At 49.0% G+C, this 21,098-nt stretch overlaps 1 protein-coding gene across 1 annotated transcript; it reads right to left on the reverse strand.

The window, feature by feature from the left end:
• Positions 1-115: 115 nt before the first annotated feature.
• On the reverse strand, positions 116-19,946 carry LOC144728554 (carotenoid-cleaving dioxygenase, mitochondrial-like). Its single transcript, XM_078608064.1, has 13 exons — positions 19,823-19,946; positions 13,842-13,977; positions 10,986-11,190; positions 9,999-10,210; positions 8,333-8,448; positions 7,505-7,607; positions 6,583-6,711; positions 5,684-5,844; positions 4,256-4,429; positions 3,566-3,703; positions 2,713-2,895; positions 1,594-1,704; positions 116-1,076 (listed from the first exon to the last, which is right to left on the reverse strand). The coding sequence occupies exons 2-13, from the start codon at positions 13,942-13,944 to the stop codon at positions 957-959; spliced, it is 1,755 nt and encodes a 584-aa protein (XP_078464190.1). The 5' UTR covers positions 13,945-13,977; positions 19,823-19,946; the 3' UTR covers positions 116-956.
• Between the last annotated feature and the right edge of the window lie 1,152 nt (positions 19,947-21,098).

Consider the following 21,098-nt stretch of genomic DNA (forward strand, 5'->3'; position numbering starts at 1 on the left):
ATTACAGAATAAAACTTATCAATGAACAGACTTCCATAACTTAACGATTTATGCACAATCACATCACTTACGCTCTAAGCCGTGTCTGGAGCATTTTGAAGACACGAAAATCAACACGGGTTTATATATTTCTTTATTTTTACTATGCATAGAATAGACACAGACATGTTTTCATAAAAAAGAAAGTACGTGATCCGTTTATAGGTGTAATTTCATTTCAGAAGACGAGACAAAAATACAAAAAATATGAAGGAGTTTGTATGTAGCAACCGGATTGCAAATGAGAAGTCGACCTTGAGGGAGTGAAGTCACCATTGTGGTTTTTAGCAAGCGATTTGCGAGCGACACGCACACAACAGGACCGGGCCTTTTTTCACTTCGTTTTTCTTATCATTAGCCATGATTAATCCACTGCTGGATCAAGACCTACCCGGATTGTAATATATTTATCTTAAAGCATTAGTCATAAGCATTCTAATTCAACGTTTCCATCCACTATTTCCTCAAAAAAAATCTATTTTATTACGTATGTTGAACTTCTTCCACACCATACGTAGCCAACTGGTAATCGGAGGTGCGGGGAAATCAATCGTAACCATGATTGTCACTACCACATCTCCACCATAAAAATTATAATCATAACCATCATCATGATTACCATCACCACTAACACAACCATCGCCACCACCTTCCCCAATGACATCTGTATAAAATCACCATCTACATTCGCATCATGATGACCACAGCTGTAACCACCACAACCATCATCCTCAATCACATCAAAGACAAAGATCCCCTGTATAGCCTTAACAGACTGTTGGGGCAGGTGTTACTAGCAAGCATAAATCTAACTGGAGCGGAAATCAAACTCGGGTCGTCGGGTTCGTAGTGCAGGACACTAACCGCTATGCTACCGCTCCCCACTACCATCGCCACCACTGCCGTGGTCGTCGTCATTAGATGACGTTGGGAGCGAAGATGCCGTGGAAGCCGTATGGGATGTCTCTGGGCACCACGGCTCGGCCGAGTTCCACGAACGAGGAAGCGTCCAGAACCAGCAGGAAGGACGGCTTCTCCTGTACACGGTCAGTGACGGCAGGGTGGTGGGGTCAGGTCAGGGTGGCGGGGTCAGGTCATACTGGCGGGGTCATGGTAACGGTCAGGTCAGGGTGGGACATTCATGAAGTGATGCTATATCACCAGGAGTGATGGAGGGCTACGAACCCAGCTGAGTTCGATTCCTGGCTACATGCCAGTGACATCTAAATCTCTTTGTTTCAGAACGCGACTGTTGGTCACATATCAAGCAAAGAAAAAACATGGAATCGCCAGAACTGCAACTTGCCATATGAAGTCAAAAGCCAAATTGAGCATAGCGGTTTCTCTGTTCAGTCTCTCGTGACCAAGGAAATCCCATCAATTCGCACAACAAAAATTAAGAGGCCAGTCGAGTCGTGGGCGAGCGTCTGAAACCTGGACTCGAACCCAGGATCTCGGCAAAGGACCAACTCGGCGTCTCTGCCGTGCCATCGTACCCCTGGCGCCGCCCGGCCGCCTCTACTTGAGGTCGTCCTCGGATGAACCGGAGCACACCTTGTCAGGCGAAATGACGACGGACAACACCACCCCTTCGTCCTCTCCTTCGGCTCCGGGACTTGGTACGAACACGGGCTCCGACGGGTAATAGCCGTCCACTTGCCAATGCTGCAAGCGCACAGGCATACGTGCACGCGCCAACACAAAGACGTATAAACGCACACCCGCGCGCACATGCAAATGTACACATGTAACAACAACAACAACACCTGCCATTCACCACCAAGAGGCGTTGACGTCACCACGTCGCCTGTGCCAGGCCAGCTATACTTTGAGACCGCTCGAAGTGTGGAAGGCTCGCTGACAAGAGGTCATGGGACAGACCCGGGTGCCATGGCTCGACTGAGTGTGATGACTGGCAGATGCACCAGCTGTGCCCTCCCCCCTACTGTGCCAATGTAAGCACACACAACGGCGTGCACACGCTCAACTACAGCTGTGCTCACACACACGCACGTGCACACATGCACGCAGGCATGTGTGCGAAAAAATACACGAAGTTCCCCCACTCATCGAAAATAACGATGGTGTACGTACTGTATGTTGAACTTCTTTCGCACCGTACATAGCCAACTGCGAATCGGAGGCGTGGGCAACCAAGTGTGTGCCAGCCAAGCGATGAAGCGGCAGCCAAGGGATGGAACTTGCCACAGAGGATATCCATGACGGAGATGGAGTGATTAAATCAGCCCATGTACAATTGCTCGATGAATTGTTGCGCAGCAGGACAGAGATGGCGACGGCTTGATAAGGCCTTTATCCAGCAGTGGATAGATTGTGCCTGATGATGATGATGCTGATGACGACGAGGGTACATTCCAGTTGCGTGGGGCTGGTGCCAACCTGCAGCGTGCAGTGACTCAACAGCTTGCCCTGGTGTGATGTCGAGAGATGGGGTAGTTAGCAGTGGATAGACCATGGCTGATCATGATGATGGCGAATGGCGGCTTCAGTGACGGTGGTAATCATGACAACCAAGAGGATGGTGATGACGATGGCGATGACGACGACGTTGATGACGATGCGGTGGGACGTTTCCGATGAAGGATGTACGCGCGCGAAAGAGGACAAGATGTTTTGAGACGAGCGGGGAACCCCACCGCTGCGCCGTCGCACCTTCGTCTCCTTGGTGGTCACGTCCACCTTGATGAGGCTGTTGGGAATCACGTGCCGGAACCCGCACGAGTAGAAGTAGCGGTAGGGCCGCGCGTTGAAGCGCTCGTAGTGGATCCTGGGGAACTCGAGGCCTCCGTACTCCTCCACGTCGTCGCCGTGCAGCGGCTCGGGCTCCAGCCACACCTACGGCCACTCGGACGCAACGTGCTAAGGTCCGCAACACAACGAGGACAACGATTCCTCTCAACCCCCCCCCTCCACCACCCCTGTGGGTTAAAGTCATGAAAGCATGAAGGAGAACAAGGGTGAGAAACCGTAGGTCAAGTCGATGGGTCAAAAAATGTCAGAGAGAGGCACGAAAGACCGAGGAAGCTCTGGTCGGGTCAGGCAGGGTCATGGGAGGTCAGGTAGGGTCAGACAGGATGTAGGTGGATCACGGGAGGTCAGAGAAAATCATCGGGAGTATCAGGGTGTTTTTTAGAGGGCGATGGTAGATGATGTCACGCATTGAGGAATAGCTACATTCTACACAATGAAGTTGAGTTTTAGTCAAGAGCTTTCGGAGATGCACACAGTGAATCTGGGAAGTGCTTCAGAGGGATGAGTAACAGCAGGGGACTTCCCACAGCTGTCCACCGGACGTCCCATCGTATTGAAGCTGTTCACCACACGCGGTCCGCGAGGCGCCCACGGAGTCTCCGTTCGTGTGCGAGGGTACAACGCATCGTCCACGCCGGGTGAGGTGAGAGAAGGGTCATGGAGGAACGGAGAGGGTCACGGAGAGGGTCACGGAGGGGGTCTAGAAAGCACGCAGAAGACCGCGTCGGAGGACGAGGAGGAGGGGGCCGCCCACCTTGCCGTCGTCGCGGAGGGTGGCTGAGGCCGTGGTGTACGGCAGGGAGCAGAGGTTTGTGCCACGCGGGGAATCGGGCCCCACGGAGAGGGGCATCACGAACCGGCGTGGGTACGTCATGGGCCGCCGATTGTAGAGCTGAGGGCGGAAATCACGACGTTCAGATGCAACGATTTACGCAGGGCGTTTGCAACAAACCGAGGGGCAGCTCTCCGGCGCGCGTTGGTCGGGGTTGTTACCACGTGTCTGTCGTTTGACACGATTTGCGACGGTTTGCTCCGATGTGCTGGGAGCTGAATTAATCAGTTCGCGAAGAAGCTCCCAGCACGTGGAGAAAAACGTCGGGCAACGTGTTGGACAACACGCGGTGCGACACAAAAGCACACACGGCATCGAAGCCGATGTGTAGCTTTTGGAAGAAAATGTGTTTACAAACTTGCAAATAGTCCGTTTTCCACTGGGTTTTTGTATTCAAGTTTTAGGCAAGCCTCTGATCAATGTGGCTGGCTTTCAATAGGGCGAGTCCGCTCGTAGCAACACAACTTTCTGCTAAAGTTTTGTTAATCTTGCATCATCTTTACGAGAGTTATCATGACCCCCACGTTACGGATAGATGGGCAGAGCTAACGCACGCTTTCAACCTCAGTTGGAAAGCGTTAACACTGCCGACTGATTCAACGCAGACGCAACCTGGTCAAGGGCATCCCCGGAGCTACGCAAGTTCTTCAGCGTCAGGGGGTCCTCGTCCGCTGTGCAGTAGTGGTCGACACAGCAGAGGTCGTTGACGATGTGACCGTCATCCTCGTAAGCGTTGATGTGGTGGAAGGACATCATGGCCTTCATGTGGTAGGCCACCGGCAGGATCTGGTCAGAGGGAGCGACACACGGTGAAGAGGTGGCAGGGATAAGTTGTTCGTTCTTTCGGTCACTCATGACAATGATGATACACTCGTGCACAGAGACAAAGATTATCTCTAACGCAATAACAGATTTTTGGGGCAAGTGCTGTTAGCGAGCACCTATGAAGGCCGGCACAGTACACGAGAGGGTGGGTGGCCAGCACCACGCCCGACCACATTTATCTCCCCAGTGGCAATGTTTACACTTTGCACCAGGTACTCATTTGAGGCTGAGTTGGCCTAGGGGAGGCCCTGGACCGGTTCAGATAATCGTCACTGGTGTTGACCGTGAGCGGGAATCGAACTCGGGTCGCCAGGTTCATAGCGCAGCGCGCTAACTGCTACACGACCACTCCCACACACACACACGTACACACATGCTGCTGTACGTACTCGTACATAATTCATCACAAGAGGTTAAATCAGACATGACTGGCCCACTGCCAAATGGAATATCAACACTGAGAAAACGCATTTCATATCAGTCGACAATCCCAAATATGAACTCTTTGTAATATACACTCATGCCATCATCATTATTATCATCCATGGTCAATCCATATTTCCTGGAAAACTCTTAAATGCAAAAGCAGTCGTTATAAAGAAACTGGCCAATCATCCGGATGGCGGGACTTTCCAAAAAAATTATTCTGAGACTCAGAGAGGGTTTCCTGGGCAATAATAATAAAATTACAGATTTCCCTCTCTGAAAGAAGATAAAGTGCAAGAGTGTGTGTCTGGACTAGGCGAAAGAGGGAGGTAGTTGGAATTGCAGGCCACTCATCATCTATCTATCAATGGAGATGTGAAGAGCTTGAAGATGCAATGGACAACAGAAGTAACTGTGGATTACGGACTTCCGTGCGTATGGTCACATCAGAATAACCAAACAGGAATCCGGCAAAACCAATGGCGACATGAGTAGAGGGCAACAGAGGAATGGGATGCCTAAAGAAAATGGACCGATGGAGAGGAAGAGACACTGTAATGAAGAGGAATGATCAGCAAAGTAAGACGGAAACATCAGGGATATGACGATGATCACCAGCACACGGGGACTGCTGCTGCTGGAAGTTCATGAACCAGCGGCCTCCGTAAATGGGCTGGACAGGAAGAAGAGGAAGAAACAATAAGAAGAAGATATTGTTCATCCGTTGCGGCGAATTCGCGCGAGTGCTTCGGGGAGGGCCGTGCGGCGTGGAGGGGAGGCTCGTCGCACCTCTCCCGTGTGCTTGTTGGCCACGCGCATGATGCTCCCACGCTGCGGCTTCCAGACCATGGAGTTCGAGTAGGACCGGCCACGGAGACGTGACGTGAGCAGCTGCAGGATGTCCATGCACAGCGGCTGCTCCAGGAACACCACGTAGTTCTCCGTCATCGCTGGACGAAGATGAGGGGGAGAGGGAAAGGTCGAGGTGCAGCCCCGCAAAGTGTCTGGCTGGCGGCACCGCTCGGCCAGAGGCCTTGCTTCAGCCCCCCGCGTCCTTCCAGTTACCGGATTGATGTCTGCCCGCACCGGGTTAGTCTTGGGGGGTTATGTGACCGTGCATACGTATGTACGCTCAACTTCTTTCGCACCGTACGTAGCTGATCGGAGATGCGGGGGAAAGAGGGGAAGACAACGGACTGCTTCACCGCGTTGGTCGGTGTGGCCTGGCGAAAGTGGTGGGGTCACCTCGGGACCGCTTCAAATGTCAACCGCCGCTAATTCTGCCCGTGGCCAGGAACCGAACTCGGGTCGCTGGGTTCATAGTGAAGTGGCGGAAGCCGTCTGCGACATCGCTCCAACCCATAATGCAGTACATTCGTGGATAATTCGACTGCAATGGCATAATTACAATGACGGTATTGTAAATGAGCATGATTGGATGACACTTACACCGTGAGGGTTGTGGGTTTTTTTTACCATACTTCACCGCACTTTCCAGTGTGGGTTGGTGAAGGTGAGGTTCTCACAGTACATGGTAGCATAGTAGAGTACAACAATGGATCAATTGATAACGTTGCACTGCCGCGCTCTGCTCTGACAACGTCGCCCAGTGTGGTTAGCAGAACGTTAATCAGCACACATTTGGTTCGATCGCGAGTGTGGGTTTAGCGAGGCTGTGGTAATATTACCAAAGCTATGGTAATACGATGGAAATCGTGAATCCGCGGCCGGGAAGCGTGCGACGATCGTGGCGCCCTCGAGCGTGTCGCCGTCCGAGTCCTTTTGCACCGGCACGCGGATGATGGCGTAATGCGTCCCTGGGTGGGTGGCACAGACGCAGCGCAGCAATCATATTGAGAGGGTGGCGGTGGCTTGAAAGGCCTTTATCAATCTAGCAGTGGATTGCTCACGCGTGTATGTATGTGAAACTTATTTCGCACCGTAGGTTTAAAAACCATCTCTTCTCTCGCGAGCCCATCCTGCGACTGCTACTCCCTGCCCCCGCTCTTCAGCTACAACCAGAATCAGAATCTGTATTCATACTGGAGGAGGAATCCGATGAGCTATAAAGCTCTTTTACACAGGTGTCCAGTCAGAGTGGGTCAGAAAATTACAACAACAACAAAACAGACCTACTCCAATCCCTACCACTACTCCAATCCCTATCAATAACCCTATCACTACTATCACTACCTCCACCCCTATCACTAACCCAACCCCTCCGTAGCACACTTATACCAGTGGTTTTTTTTCGTCCATAATATATAATAGGTGATGTTTCGGGCAATGGGCCTTCATAGCATAAAGAGAGACCAGAGAGACAGAGTAGCTAACAAGCGTTGGAGACTGCAGCATAACACATTGTTTGGTGATGCTGCTGTGTTGGCAGTGGTGCAGAAGCGTAAAGAACAACACAAGTCACATTCGTCAACAAGAGATTATATAGAATAGGCAATGGCCCTTCAGAGAGCATGGCGGGTGACGTTTCGAGCAATGGCCCTTTCGGGCATGTGAAGGTGCTTCACCGTTTGCGACCTCTGACCTTATTTAGCCCTCGTGACCTTTGACTGACATTGCCCCTTGCGATCTGCGATCTTTGTGACCTCTGACCTTCTCTGCCGAAGATGTTGCCCATGTTGTAGGCCGTGCCGTCGGGGTCGTAATGGGGGTGCGCCGTGGCCGAGTTGACCGCCACAAACTTGCCCCAGTCCACCTGCACGCGGACGAGCGACCACAACCCCCACCTTGTGTCACGACCGTGTCCCGCCGTGTCCCGCCGTGTCCCGCCGTGTCCCGCGCCGCGTCGCCCCCATTCGTGGTGTGATCCCTTTGCTGTGCAAGCTGTACTGCGTGCGTGGAGTGCTGTACGGCCCAAGGCTTGCTACAATGTGACCAGGGGTGGAAAAGGGGCCGGAACGACCCAGAATGCCGTGGCGGGAGTGAAAATTTGAACCTGACTGAGGTTGTGGAAGCAACCAGGGACAGAAATAGCGTTGGTAGCGATAGTCTATATATAATGATTTGAAGCTTTCCCACCTGATGACAGGCGCTTGTGTTGCGCTAGAAACGTCGTGATTTATTTTATTTTATACCTACGTCACTTTACCGAAAGAACCAAAGAGTACAGTCTATATATGTAGATATCTACAAATATAACTCCCGCAATTGTCCGTCTGTTATGCTCTCGATCTCCCAATCGGTAAGTGGGCGTAAAAGATATGGAGAATCGCGTAAAACGTTTGCGAATATACTTAACAAATAGATACAACAGTGTTTACTATTTTAAATGAACACGCTGAAAGATGCAACACAATATAAAATGTATTCGTCAATGCTCGTGTTTGCCCCACCGATATGATGCATTGTACTACCCCGCTCTGGGCTGCGTCGTTTCCACACCGATCGACGCTGTACCGCACGAGTCGCTGTGAGCCTCACCTTCTCCTTGGTGTCGAGCGTGCGAGGGTCGACCTTGCGCATGTGCATGGTCTCCGAGCTCACGTACACGTCCTTCTTGTACTCCACGTAGTTCACCACATCGTTGTCGGTGGGCGCTGCATAACCACCCCCCAGCCCGGGCAACACGCGTAACAAAACGTTAAGACTAAAAAGGAACGATTGTTTTTTAAAATCACCCTAGCAGCCCGCATGTTCTCTGGACGTGACCCTGCCTCCAGTGCTGGATTAAACTAGAGCGGGGCCTGTAGCATATGATGTTATAAAGGGGCCCTAAAATAAAATAAAAACATAAATATTAAAACACACTTTTTTTAACTTGCATAGTAAAGTAATTGTATTTTTTTCATTTGCTATAAAGCCAGATAATATGACAAATCGCTAACCTTAAACACCCGGTCGTTCGTAAAAGTTGAAGGCAGTATAGTACTCTATTAATAGATCAAGTGCAGAAACACTGAACTGGAATTGATAGCTTGAAAGCATTACACGTGGGGCCCTTGAAAGTGCGGGGCCCGTAGCATATGTAGCTACTTTTGCTACTCGGATGATTGTTTTTGCAGGCATTTGTGGCTGATCTGAAAACATCGACCGGTAACACTTTAGATCCCAAATTAATCATCGGTGGCTCAAACCCGAATTCGAACCCAACACATTCGTCAATAACACCGTGGTCTTAAAATTAATAACATATTATAGGTGACGTTTCAGGCAATTGCCTAAATAAGGACCATTGCCCAAAAAATAAGATACTTTTCCTTTGAAGGCCACGGTGGTCTTGACAAATGTGTTGAATACAGTATTATACTGGTAGGAACGAAGTGGACCAGACCACCAATAGATTATATCGTCCGTCCGTCCGTCCGTCCGTCCGTTCGTCCGTTCGTCCGTGTATCAACATCGACCCCTACTGCAAACACTTGGCAGGACCCTACAAAAACCTTTTGACTCAGTGGGGCTTTCCTGGCTTAACAAGTGTAATAATACATTATGTTTATATTATTTGGTTATTCGTTCCTACCAGCCCACCCCGCAGGGTCCTGTTCTTTGTATCAATGCGGCCAGTATTCAATAGTGTAAGTCCCAAATGGCAACACAGCTGTATACTGTGTTCTTTCATTTATATAAACTGTGTGGATGAGAGCTACAGTGCCCAACCCCACCCCCGACAACCTCATTACGGATGGATGGACAGACCTAAGGAAAGCGTTTTGCAGTCTGAATTGGTAACCCAGTAAATGAGTGCCTCTTCCTTGCCCCCTACAGTTGCCGAACGAATACATTATAAGGTCGCACTCATTACACACAAAGTGTTTGCCAAAAATTAACCACTACACTTTGCCGATCTGGTCAAGGAGCATAAACCATCTCGCAAACTCCGGTCATCCTCGCAGCAGCTGCTTTCGGCTAGCCATCGAACAAAGACGGTCACTGCATCGCGCACTTTCAGATGCGCTTCTGCGGCCGTCTGGAATGCTCATCCTTCCGATATTAGGAAGCCACTTATCTAGATTGACAAACTAATTTCTTTAGAACTGCTTTTTGTGTTTAGTTTGTGGTCCTTCCCCCGCACCGCCGATGAACACGGTTAGCTACGTGCGGTGCGAAATAAGGTCAACATACAGTACATACATTCTGCGGACATCACCTGGTGGTGAGAAGTAGGTGAAAAATCTGTCGAAGAGCGTCTTGCAGGGGTCGGGCACGGCCATGGTGCCGAACTCGGACGCCACGATGCGCTGCCGGGCCTCGTTGAGGAGGTACGAGTCGCTGCGTAGGAAGCGGCTCGAGTAGGAGACGCGGCCGTCGTGCACGCGGAAACGGTGCATCAGCGCCATCCCGTCGAACCAGTGGTTGTAGCTGCAACGGGGAGACACCGTCCGTCACGTTAGTCTCCTGGTATTCTACAACCAGTGGCTGTAGCTGCGACTGAGAGACACCGTCCGTCACGTTCGTCTCCTGCTATTTTACATACAGCGGTTGCCGAGTGCAAGGCCCAACCGTCCAAAACACCAAGTGGCCAGCATCAAACGGCACCGATGGATAAATGTGAATGCTCATAATTATGTTCGGAGTTATGACGTTTCTGGAATTGGGGAAGGTTATAAGTAGCTGGGGCAGGGGAGACCGGATGGAATTCCAGAGTCGCGCAGTGTGGATCTCTACGCAAGCCTCAGCAGTTGCGTATCAGTCAAGTGCGACCAATCGCTCGCCTCACATGGAGCGATTCGGGAAAAGAACAACATTGCCACATCGCCACGTTAAAGCGTTGCACTGGCCGGGCTCGACTCAACGCAGTCACGACACGTCCACACAAATTCGGGCGTCCACCGACAATCACGCGCGTCACCATTTTTCTCCATGTTAGTCCTTATGTCAGTGTATTCTCTCCCTTTGTCTCTCAACGTGTCTCTGTGTTTCTCTGTGCCTCTCAGTGTCTATGTTTCTCTGCTTTCCCCCGTGCCTCTCTATGTTTCTCCGTGTCCCTGTATATGTATCTGCATTACCCTGTGTCTCTCTACGGCTCTGTCTGCGTCGCACCATCCAACGTCAACTTAAGCAGCAGTCACACGCGCACACACACACGGGCAAATCCGAGTTCCCGCCGACAATTGAGTGTGAACCTTCGCGTCACCTGTCTGGCCCGAACTCGAACTTTCCGGGTCCATTTCGGAGCAGGGTCCCCTTGATCCAGGCTGGGATGGTGCCGTGAATTTCTGCCTCCATGGTCTCGGGGGTCTCCGTCACTGTGGCAATGATGGGGGCGATGCACTGCAGGCCGGAGCACTTTGCGTACTCGCGGCTCGCCGAACGGCGACGTGGAAACAGCAGCGAGAGGCCTGCACGGCACACATGCACAACAACAACAACACCAACAACTGGCGTTCGCCACAAAGCGGCGGGGACGTCACCACGGCGCTTGTGTCAGGCGACGTGTACCTTGAGGCCGCGTGAAGTGTCAAGGATTAATCGGCAGGAGGTTATGAGACAGACCTCGGTGCCATAGGTTGCCTGACCTAGATGACTAGCAGATGCACCACACACACAGATGTACATACAAACATATACCTACACTCACATATGGACACGGATGTACACATCTTTCCAATGTGTACACGGATGTGAAAATGGAAAGTGTACAAACACAAGCACACACATGCAACCTTGCAAGTGGGGTGCATGCATGCACAACCTGTTTTTTTCATGGTGGCCTCCTACTAAAGGCCACTGGTCCCCACTTCCCCTCTGCCGCCCGCACTCCGCCAGCCCCACACTTGTTTGATATTGTGTGCTCGTGCATTTTGTTGCTACAACGTGGCACTGATATTACACACTTCTCGCATTTTAACAAATTCCTCCTGCACGTTACCCATGCCGCAGCCTGTGGCCCTCCTGATGGGCTTTCACGCCCCCATGGTGGAGTGCTACACATGGGTTGTGTGACACTGCCATAGTGTACACCCATACAGACTCTTAGGACAAATGCTTCGAGTAAGCGTCTATTAAGGGCGGCAACGCAAAGGAGGGAGGGGGTGGTGTGGTCGCTACTACTTTGGGCTTCCTTGGTTTCCTCCGCGCTGATACTTTATCCACCGCACCAGGTGTCGCATTTCAAGGCTGAGTTGATCTTGGGGAGAACCAGGACAGGTTTAGGTGTCACTTATTACGAATGCTATCCATGGTTAGGAATCGTAAGCCATACGTTAAATCCGTGGCTCAGTGCGCAAAACATTAAGCCACCACTTTGTACTAACCCATACAAGCAGAGATAATATAAACCGAACACTGCTCCAGCAAGCTCAAGTCGATTTACACTTTTGAAGCGAATCCAAAATGCATTCAGTTCAGGTAAAGTTTGTAGTCAAAGCCAGTACAAAAATATCATTGTTTTCCCAGTTACATCCCAAATGTGATATCGGCATCACGTCACGAGTCGATGAATCCGTTTGTATCTCTTGCAGAGAAATGCAGCCGCCTGGGTTACTGAGCAGCCTACAGAACTAAATACCACTTAGTGAGATACCTCGTGAGACACCTCGTGAGTTATTTCAATGTCACAATTTTTGTTGCCACAATGAAAAAAACTCTTCAAATGTATTGGCAAGATTAAAAAGAAACTTGGCTTTAAAAAACACAGCAAAAGAAAAGTTTAACTATATTGGCACAGAGCAAAGTGCGAGATAACTGATAACATATACAGCTATGCTGATAGAGGATCAAAAGTGCACTCTGCATCTGCCAATCATCAGTTGCTGACAAATCGGGTTCATGGGTTTTTCTCGGTCAGGAGTCATCGCAGTCCATAACCTACTGGGGTAGACCAATGATTACCACGTCGGCCCCTTCCATGCAAATGTGGAATGTCCACCACTACGCGGGATTTCCAGGCCCTGACTTTGACTGCTCATCGTCATCATTAGCCATAATCACTCCACTGCTGGATGAAGGCCTTCGTAAGCTGTTGCTGTCTCTCACGGTCCTGTCATGTAGCAATCCATCCAGCACCAGCTCGTGAGTTGATTATATCACTCCAATTGAGTGATTGACTACTGGAACCCACAAAAAATATGTGTTGACTATATTTGGCCTGTTCACAGGGGGCTCTAGGTCTCAAATACATTCATGTTTAAAATATATTTTTCAGAAATAAATGCATCTTATCACATGTGAAGTCGTCTAATTAAGTGTGCCATTTTCATCTATAATTACCGTACTAAATTTAAACTTAAGAGCAGTTGATGTCTAATGCCCCCAGGGCCAGGTCTGCCTCGTCTTGTTTCCTTGCTTGGGTTCCTTTGCCTACCCTGGCAAGGTAATCAGGGTGAGACCGGGGTCGACCCAAGTTATTACCATTATCATCATCAGCTCTTATCGAGCCACTGCTGGATGAAGACAAATACAATGTCTCTTACTTTGTGTTTATTGCTTGATGTGTTTCTCTGTCTGTGTGTTATTCCACGCATGCCTCTCCATGCTTTTATGATCTTCTAGATTGAAAACTAATTTCTTTAGAACTGCCTTTTGTGTTTCGTTTGTTGTGCTCCCCCCCCTCCCCCCGCAATCCCCGATTACCACGGTTGGCTACGTACGGTGCGAAAGAAGTTCAACACACATGCTTGCTCTAATCACTGCTGCATGAAGATACAAAATAAATGTCTTTAATTCACGAGTGTTTCAGAATTCGAATGTTCCCTTTCCTGTCTCTCAATGTCATGCCCAGTGTGCACCTCCATACGTCGTTGCTTTTAATACTTTCCATTCTTTACCCATTTTCCAATTTTTGCATTAATATCCACGTTCCTCTGAACCACGTCGTAGCAAGTCATACGCCTTCATCAAATAGATCAAAAGAAACCATTCCTAGCACAAGGCACGTTGGGATGCGACACACAATCCATGCATCTGCATGGTTGTTTCCCCCCCCGTCCCCGTCTTGTGTTTCACTGCAATGGCCTCACTGCCCGACGTCGTGTGTGGGTGTCACGCATACCGAGCAGGCGGCTGAGCCAGGAGGCAAAGTCCTGGAGGAAAATCCACAGAAGACCCAGCACCAGCCCTCCGAGCCGCACCACACTTCCACTGCTGCTGCCCATCGCGCTGGCTCGCCTGGGCTCACCTGGGCTCACCTGGGCACACAAACATCAATCACCCACCACTGGCACCGGCAGTACAGCCAGGATCAACAGCTCGAGCAAAATTACTACCACCATCAACACATGCACCGCGATTACCACCAGCAGCAGCACAAGCATCTTCACCAGCAGCAGCAGCACAAGCATCTTCACCACCAGCAGCAGCACAAGCATCTTCACCACCAGCAGCAGCACAAGCATCTTCACCAACAGCAGCAGCACAAGCATCTTCACCACCAGCAGCAGCACAAGCATCTTCACCACCAGCAGCAGCACAAGCATCTTCACCAACAGCAGCAGCACAAGCATCTTCACCACCAGCAGCAGCACAAGCATCTTCACCACCACCAGCAGCACAAGCATCTTCACCACCAGCAGCAGCACAAGCATCTTCACCACCAGCAGCAGCACAAGCATCTTCACCACCAGCAGCAGCACAAGCATCTTCACCACCACCAGCAGCACTAGCATCTTCACCAACAGCAGCAGCACAAGCATCTTCACCACCAGCAGCAGCACAAGCATCTTCACCACCAGCAGCAGCACAAGCATCTTCACCACCAGCAGCAGCACAAGCATCTTCACCACCACCAGCAGCACAAGCATCTTCACCACCAGCAGCAGCACAAGCATCTTCACCAACAGCAGCAGCACAAGCATCTTCACCACCAGCAGCAGCACAAGCATCTTCACCACCAGCAGCAGCACAAGCATCTTCACCACCACCAGCAGCACAAGCATCTTCACCACCAGCAGCAGCACAAGCATCTTCACCACCAGCAGCAGCACAAGCATCTTCACCACCAGCAGCAGCACAAGCATCTTCACCACCAGCAGCAGCACAAGCATCTTCACCACCAGCAGCAGCACAAGCATCTTCACCACCAGCAGCAGCACAAGCATCTTCACCAACAGCAGCAGCACAAGCATCTTCACCACCAGCAGCAGCACAAGCATCTTCACCACCAGCAGCAGCACAAGCATCTTCACCACCAGCAGCAGCACAAGCATCTTCACCAACAGCAGCAGCACAAGCATCTTCACCACCAGCAGCAGCACAAGCATCTTCACCAACAGCAGCAGCACTGGCAACATTAACGGCACCATAGACACATTGACCATCAGGAGCAGCCCCAGCGGTAGCAACAGAGCCAGCAACATTAATGCTAACTTTGACTTAGAACTTTCGTGACTGCAGGAATTCAAATTCTTTGGTTCTTTCGGTAAAGTCACGTAGATAGAAAACGTCGTGAGTTTTTTTATTTTGTATTTTTTTTATTAATTTTATTTTATATCTACGTGACTTTACCGAAAGAACCAAAGAATATTAATGCTACCCTCAATATCAGTACAGTTCTACTGTTAGCACCAACACTGCAGCCAGCACAGCAACACAGTCAGCATTATCAACACAAGAGCAGAAAGCACCAACAAGCCTGAGCAGCGTCAGCAGCATGAACAACACCAGACACAGCAAAGCTCCACGGGCAACATGAACACCACCGGGCACTGCTGCCTCCTAAGGCAGTGTGGTTCCAAATGTGCGGCCTGTGGACCATTGGTGGTGGGCAAGCCCGTGGGAAGAAGTCACCTGTAGGACTACTACAGATACAGTACTGCGATATTTCCCCCACAAAATGATACAAAAAAATGACTACACGTAACACTAATACAGTATTTCGATGAGTAAATGAAAAGAGAAAGAGAAGCTCGTTTGACGACTTAATTAACATTTTAAAAGAGGTTTTAAAATGTATAATAGTTTTAATTTTGCAAATGTTATTTGGCATTTGGTTGATCGTGGAAACATTCTTGACGGCTGGGCAGTTGGTGCAAGGGACGAGCAAAGGTTGTGGGAATAGATGTGCCGTGGGATGTTTAATGTGCAGTGCCGTGCAAATCCATCACACGCGTGGCAGGCGTGATCGTGTCTTGGTGTAGTCACGGGAGGGTCCTTCTATGGCTTCCGCGGATTTTTCCCAGTCGGTTTCATGACCCGCCAAAGATTATTTTTTTCTCGCGTAATGTCAGCCAGAACGGGTGAGCAAGCCACTGTAGTGGGAGTGCATTTCAATGTGCCAGTTATTGTTCCAAGGATAAACTAAACTATCATTCTAGATTTGAAGCTTTCGTGACTGCAAGGATTCATACTCTTAGGTTTTTTTCGGTAAAGTCACGTAGGTAAAAAATAAATAATACAAATAATAGAAATAATATTATTTCTATTATTGTAAAAATAAATAAAATAAAACATCGAAATAATATAATTTCTATTTTTTTTTATTTTTACCTACGTGACTTTACCAAAAAAACTAAACTATAAACTATTTTTATTTTTACCAGGTAAGGTGCCACTAAGCTATGTATATATAGCTATTTTTCAAAAGCGACCTGGCCACAAATGATCGTTCAACGAAGTGGCTTATCACGTGCCAAAAGTACACTCTAAACGCGTGATGTTGATTCTAAACGTGGAGGGGAAAACCGGAGAGACGCTGAGAAAAATCCACGCGACCACGGGGAGAGACACACGCAAACTCCACAAATACAGCAGGCGTCAGGGTCGGATTCTGGGTCGAACCCACGACCTCCTGTGTACCGGGCGGGAGAGTTAACATCTGCCCAACGCGGCGGCCAGCTCTCTGACGGGTGAGTAACCCGGCCACCTCACGAGCATGCTTGGAATATTTGGCAACTGGTGGCATGGGGAGCTTTCGTGAATACAAGCAGTACAGTACTGGCACATAGACTATGCACGCAATGATTCACGTGGGGGTGGGCTAGTCGTGGTGGCGCAGTGGTTATTGCACTGCGCTATGTACCCGGTTACTTTTACTTTGATTCCGGGTCACAGCTGACATCAGTGTGCGAGTGACATTTAAACCGCAAACTTGCCCCCCCCCCACCACCTTTGACAAATCCACTAAGATCAGCATGGGGAAGTATGGTCATATAACTCCCGTGACCGTCAAGATGTGGGGAAGGCCTTCATTGGGCAGGGTGTTGACAAAGGGCTGTATGCAACGATTCACTCCTGGCCTCCCAGATCGATTCAATCGACATGATTCAGTGTCATTTTGTTCAATAATCGATTCTCATTTTTACCGTCTGATTGGTTTTTTTTCAGTGCAATTTTTTAAAAAGTCTGTTTTATTGTTTGCCACCCTAAGTTCTGCCGCAAGCCTTGTGTACAGCACAAATCTAATAAATAAAAATTAAGACAGTGTTTTCAATCCATGTGTTATATGTTGTGTTACATGGCAAACACGGTGGCAAAAATGTCAACATCGCACGTGCTGAGCGAATTACATTTTTATGCAAAGTTATTGGACTTGGACCAAAATCTATCTATTTTTGCCAAATGATGTCACCTTTCGGCGAGAATAATCCCCAGCCACGCAGTGCCCACCAACAACACACATTAGACGCCGAGTTTACCTGATCCACTTACAACTCTGTGTTGTGGAATTAATTCGGCGAAACATTCCTGTCTGTTGCCCATTCACCACCCCCAAGTTAAGAGCCTGGTCACCTAACACAACTACTTTTACACGCGCTTGTATGCACTCAGCAATGGTACGAAACGGACAGCAAACCGACGCTAGATTATGCTGTGTACACGACTGTTTTACTACCTATGCACTTTGGCAGTGAAGTTGGAATCTGCGGTGCAAGCACCAAGGTCATGCTCCTGACCTCCACTGTACGTACTTGATGGGATTCAAAGTAAGGAAGAGGTTCATCGACGGCCCAGCACTCACTGGTTCACTCTGGCTACTCGCTCATCGCCTACTCGTCGCTCTTCTACTGCTACTACCGTGGTTTTACAGTTCCCGTTCACCTCGCTCGTCCATTCCTCCACCCATGTTCACAAACCTGTCAACCCCTTACCAGTGCCCTACCTTTTTACAGACCAACTCAGACCTTATTGGTCACAACGTGCCCCTTATAAATCTTAACGTTCATCCTACAACGTCCCATCACAAGGGAGACACACAAATGAACAAAACATTGTTTTGCCCGTATTGAAACGGCTGTACGCCGTATGGACCTGAAAACTCAATTTCCCAGTACAAGAATACGGGGTAAACCGTCTGGGTTCAGAGCGATGTGTTGAGGACTCGGTCTCCCTGACTGTTTCGTCTCTAACCACCACACTGCATGTCACACAACACTTATCTGTCTGCGTATTCGTTCACACTGCTCTACTTTGGAATCCTCTCCTCCCATCATCTCTTTTAATTTAACAGTGCAATTCGTCGCCGGCCAAATCAAATCAAACTTTACTTATACAGCAAAATTCGGCAATAAAATGCAATGAATAGTGCATCACAAGACACATTAAAATCGACTGCCACAATGTAAACAACAAAAAGATGAATACGTTAAAAAAAGATGTAACATAATGAACTAAACGTATAATAAAAATCATAATAATAACACAATCAGGGCATCCTAATTATAAGCCAATCTATAAAGGTTACGTTTTAAGATGTCGTTTAAAAACATTCACCGATTCTAATGCCCTCAGATCCTCGTGCAGACCGTTCCAAAGACGAGGACCACAGCAGCTAAGGGCTGCCCTCCCCAGAAGTGTTTGAGTCCTGGCCTTCGGAACAACCAAAAGACCAGTGCCGGAGGACCTGGGTTCACACCTTAAACGCGCATGCCAGACGTGTATTCAGGCGCCAGTCCATGTAGTGACTTAAACACCAAGAAAAATAATCTTGAAATTAAATCTAAAACTGACAGGCAGCCAGTGTAGAGACTTAAAAAAGATGTAATGACTAGATTCGAAGCTTTCGTGACTGCAGGAATTACTCTTTGGTTCTTTCGGTAAAGTCACGTAGAAAATAAAATTAAATAATAATAGAATACGACGTTTCGATTGCAACACAAGCAACCGTCATCAGGTAAGAATGAATTAGAAAACCAAACCAAGTAAACTTATAAATATAATGCAATACAACACAGAGAGTCAGCTAACACAACAGTCAACACCCCACCTGGTTGATTACGTTCTTCCAAAGATTGCTATATTTAGCCGACTCTCTGTGTTGTATTGCATTATTATATTTCTAAGTTTACTCTGTTTTTCTCCTTCATTCTTACCTGATGACGCTTGCTTGTGTTGCAATCGAAACGTCGTATTCTATTATTATTTCATTTTCTTTTCTACGTGACTTTACCGAAAGAACCAAAGAGTCAATCTCATCATATCTCGGAAGCTGAACAGGGTTGAGCCTGGATAGTGCTTGTATATGAGTGGAACACACACACACATGTTGCTGCTATAGCCTGCTACCGCTGCATCGCGGTGCGAGAACAAAAACAACATGCCGATGTTACTGTGCTACAATGCTCCCACCGTCTGTACTCATCGCCTTCACAACCCCCTGTCACGGGCCCCAGCCCCCTCTCCATGCAGCAACACAGGATGCGTGCACGCTGGCAGCTGACGGTACCGCGTGTCTTTGTGAGAGTGCAAAGACACGGAGCTCGTAGAGCGTGATAGTAGGACAACGGCGCACAAACGCGCCGTCGCTTCTCGAGAGAGAGAGTGAGAGAGACGTTATTCAGTGACACTGCGTTTGGCAGTGGTGCAAAAAGCGCAGACAAGAAAGAACGAGAGCGCGTTCGTCGATAACACGTGTGGCACCAGAAGGAAAACGAGCACAAAATAACAAACGAACAGGATACGCGTTGGACAATGGCCCCTTTTTCGTGCGCTTCTAAATAAGGTCCATGGCTCGAAGCGTCGCCTACTTCAATTGACCTACGGCGTGTTAACGACGAATGCGGTGAGTTTAGAGAGACACCACGGAGCCGATCCACCCACCTGGTTCACCACCTGAGTCGAACTGCGAATGGAATGGGAACGCCGTCACCACTTTATATATTTATGTTGGGAACCAAACAAGCCGAGAGCGGACAAGCGGGTCCTCGGTCTACGTCACTGGGCGAGGGTGACAGGGTAGGGGGCCCTTTAAACGCCTGGGCAGCTCCACCCCCTCCCCCCAACCCCTCGTCAGCACCCCCCCCCTCTCAAAATCTCCCCCCTCTCATCTCCCCCTCGCCCCTCCCCTCATCGCAACCCCCCCCACCACCTCAGCCCAATTCGAGCCGCTGTGGCTAGGAGATGTTAACTCACTACACATGGACACACACGCGCACATAACAAGGGCTTTGTGCAGGCGTAGAGACGCCACAGATTGTGATGAACCAGGCGGCCCAAGAGCTCCATCCGGCCACGTTTTAACACGAGGGGCGAGTCACAGGTGAAACGTTTCTGCTACCCACACTGATTTTCCGACCCCAGAGCGATCAGCGTGGAGAGGTATGATCAAACAACCACCCCCCCATGGCCGTCACGGCATTCATCCAGCAGTGGATTGATAGAGGGCTGCAAAATGTATTTAGTTTATCATTCTACACTCACAGAATACGTGGGAGATTAAACACACACGCAGGCTAACACAGATGCCACCATTACATAAGCTCCCTCTAACAAATACACTGGGACACACACACACACAATGCACACTCGTCACTGACCGTAGTCACTGACCGGCCCCTCTATCAAGCCTGGGTCACTCGAGTGCATTAAGAAGAGGTGGAGAGCCCAGTCCTGCAAGGTAGCGTAATCGCAACAAAGATGATGATGAGAATGACGATAATGGTGATGAACATGATGGCGATGAGGATTGTGACAATGGTGATGATGATGATGACGGTGGTGCTGGTGATGTTGAGGATCATGACAACAATGGGTTATGACAATGACGATGACCACGATGGTGATGATGCGGATTGTGATGATAACAATGGGTTATGACAATAATGATGACCATGATGGTGAGGATCTTGACAATGACGACAACAATGGGTTATGAAAATAATGATGGCCATGATGGCATTGATGAGGATTGTGATGATGATAATAACAATGGCTTATGACAATAATGATGACCATGATAATTATTGTGATGATGATAATAACAATGGCTTATGACAATAATGATGACCATGATAATTATTGTGATGATGATAATAACAATGGCTTATGACAATAATGATGACCATGATGGCATTGATGAGGATTGTGATGATGACAG

This window comes from Lampetra planeri, chromosome 29, assembly GCF_965212315.1.
Source record: "Lampetra planeri chromosome 29, kcLamPlan1.2.h2, whole genome shotgun sequence".
Classification (NCBI taxonomy): Eukaryota; Metazoa; Chordata; class Hyperoartia; order Petromyzontiformes; family Petromyzontidae; genus Lampetra; species Lampetra planeri.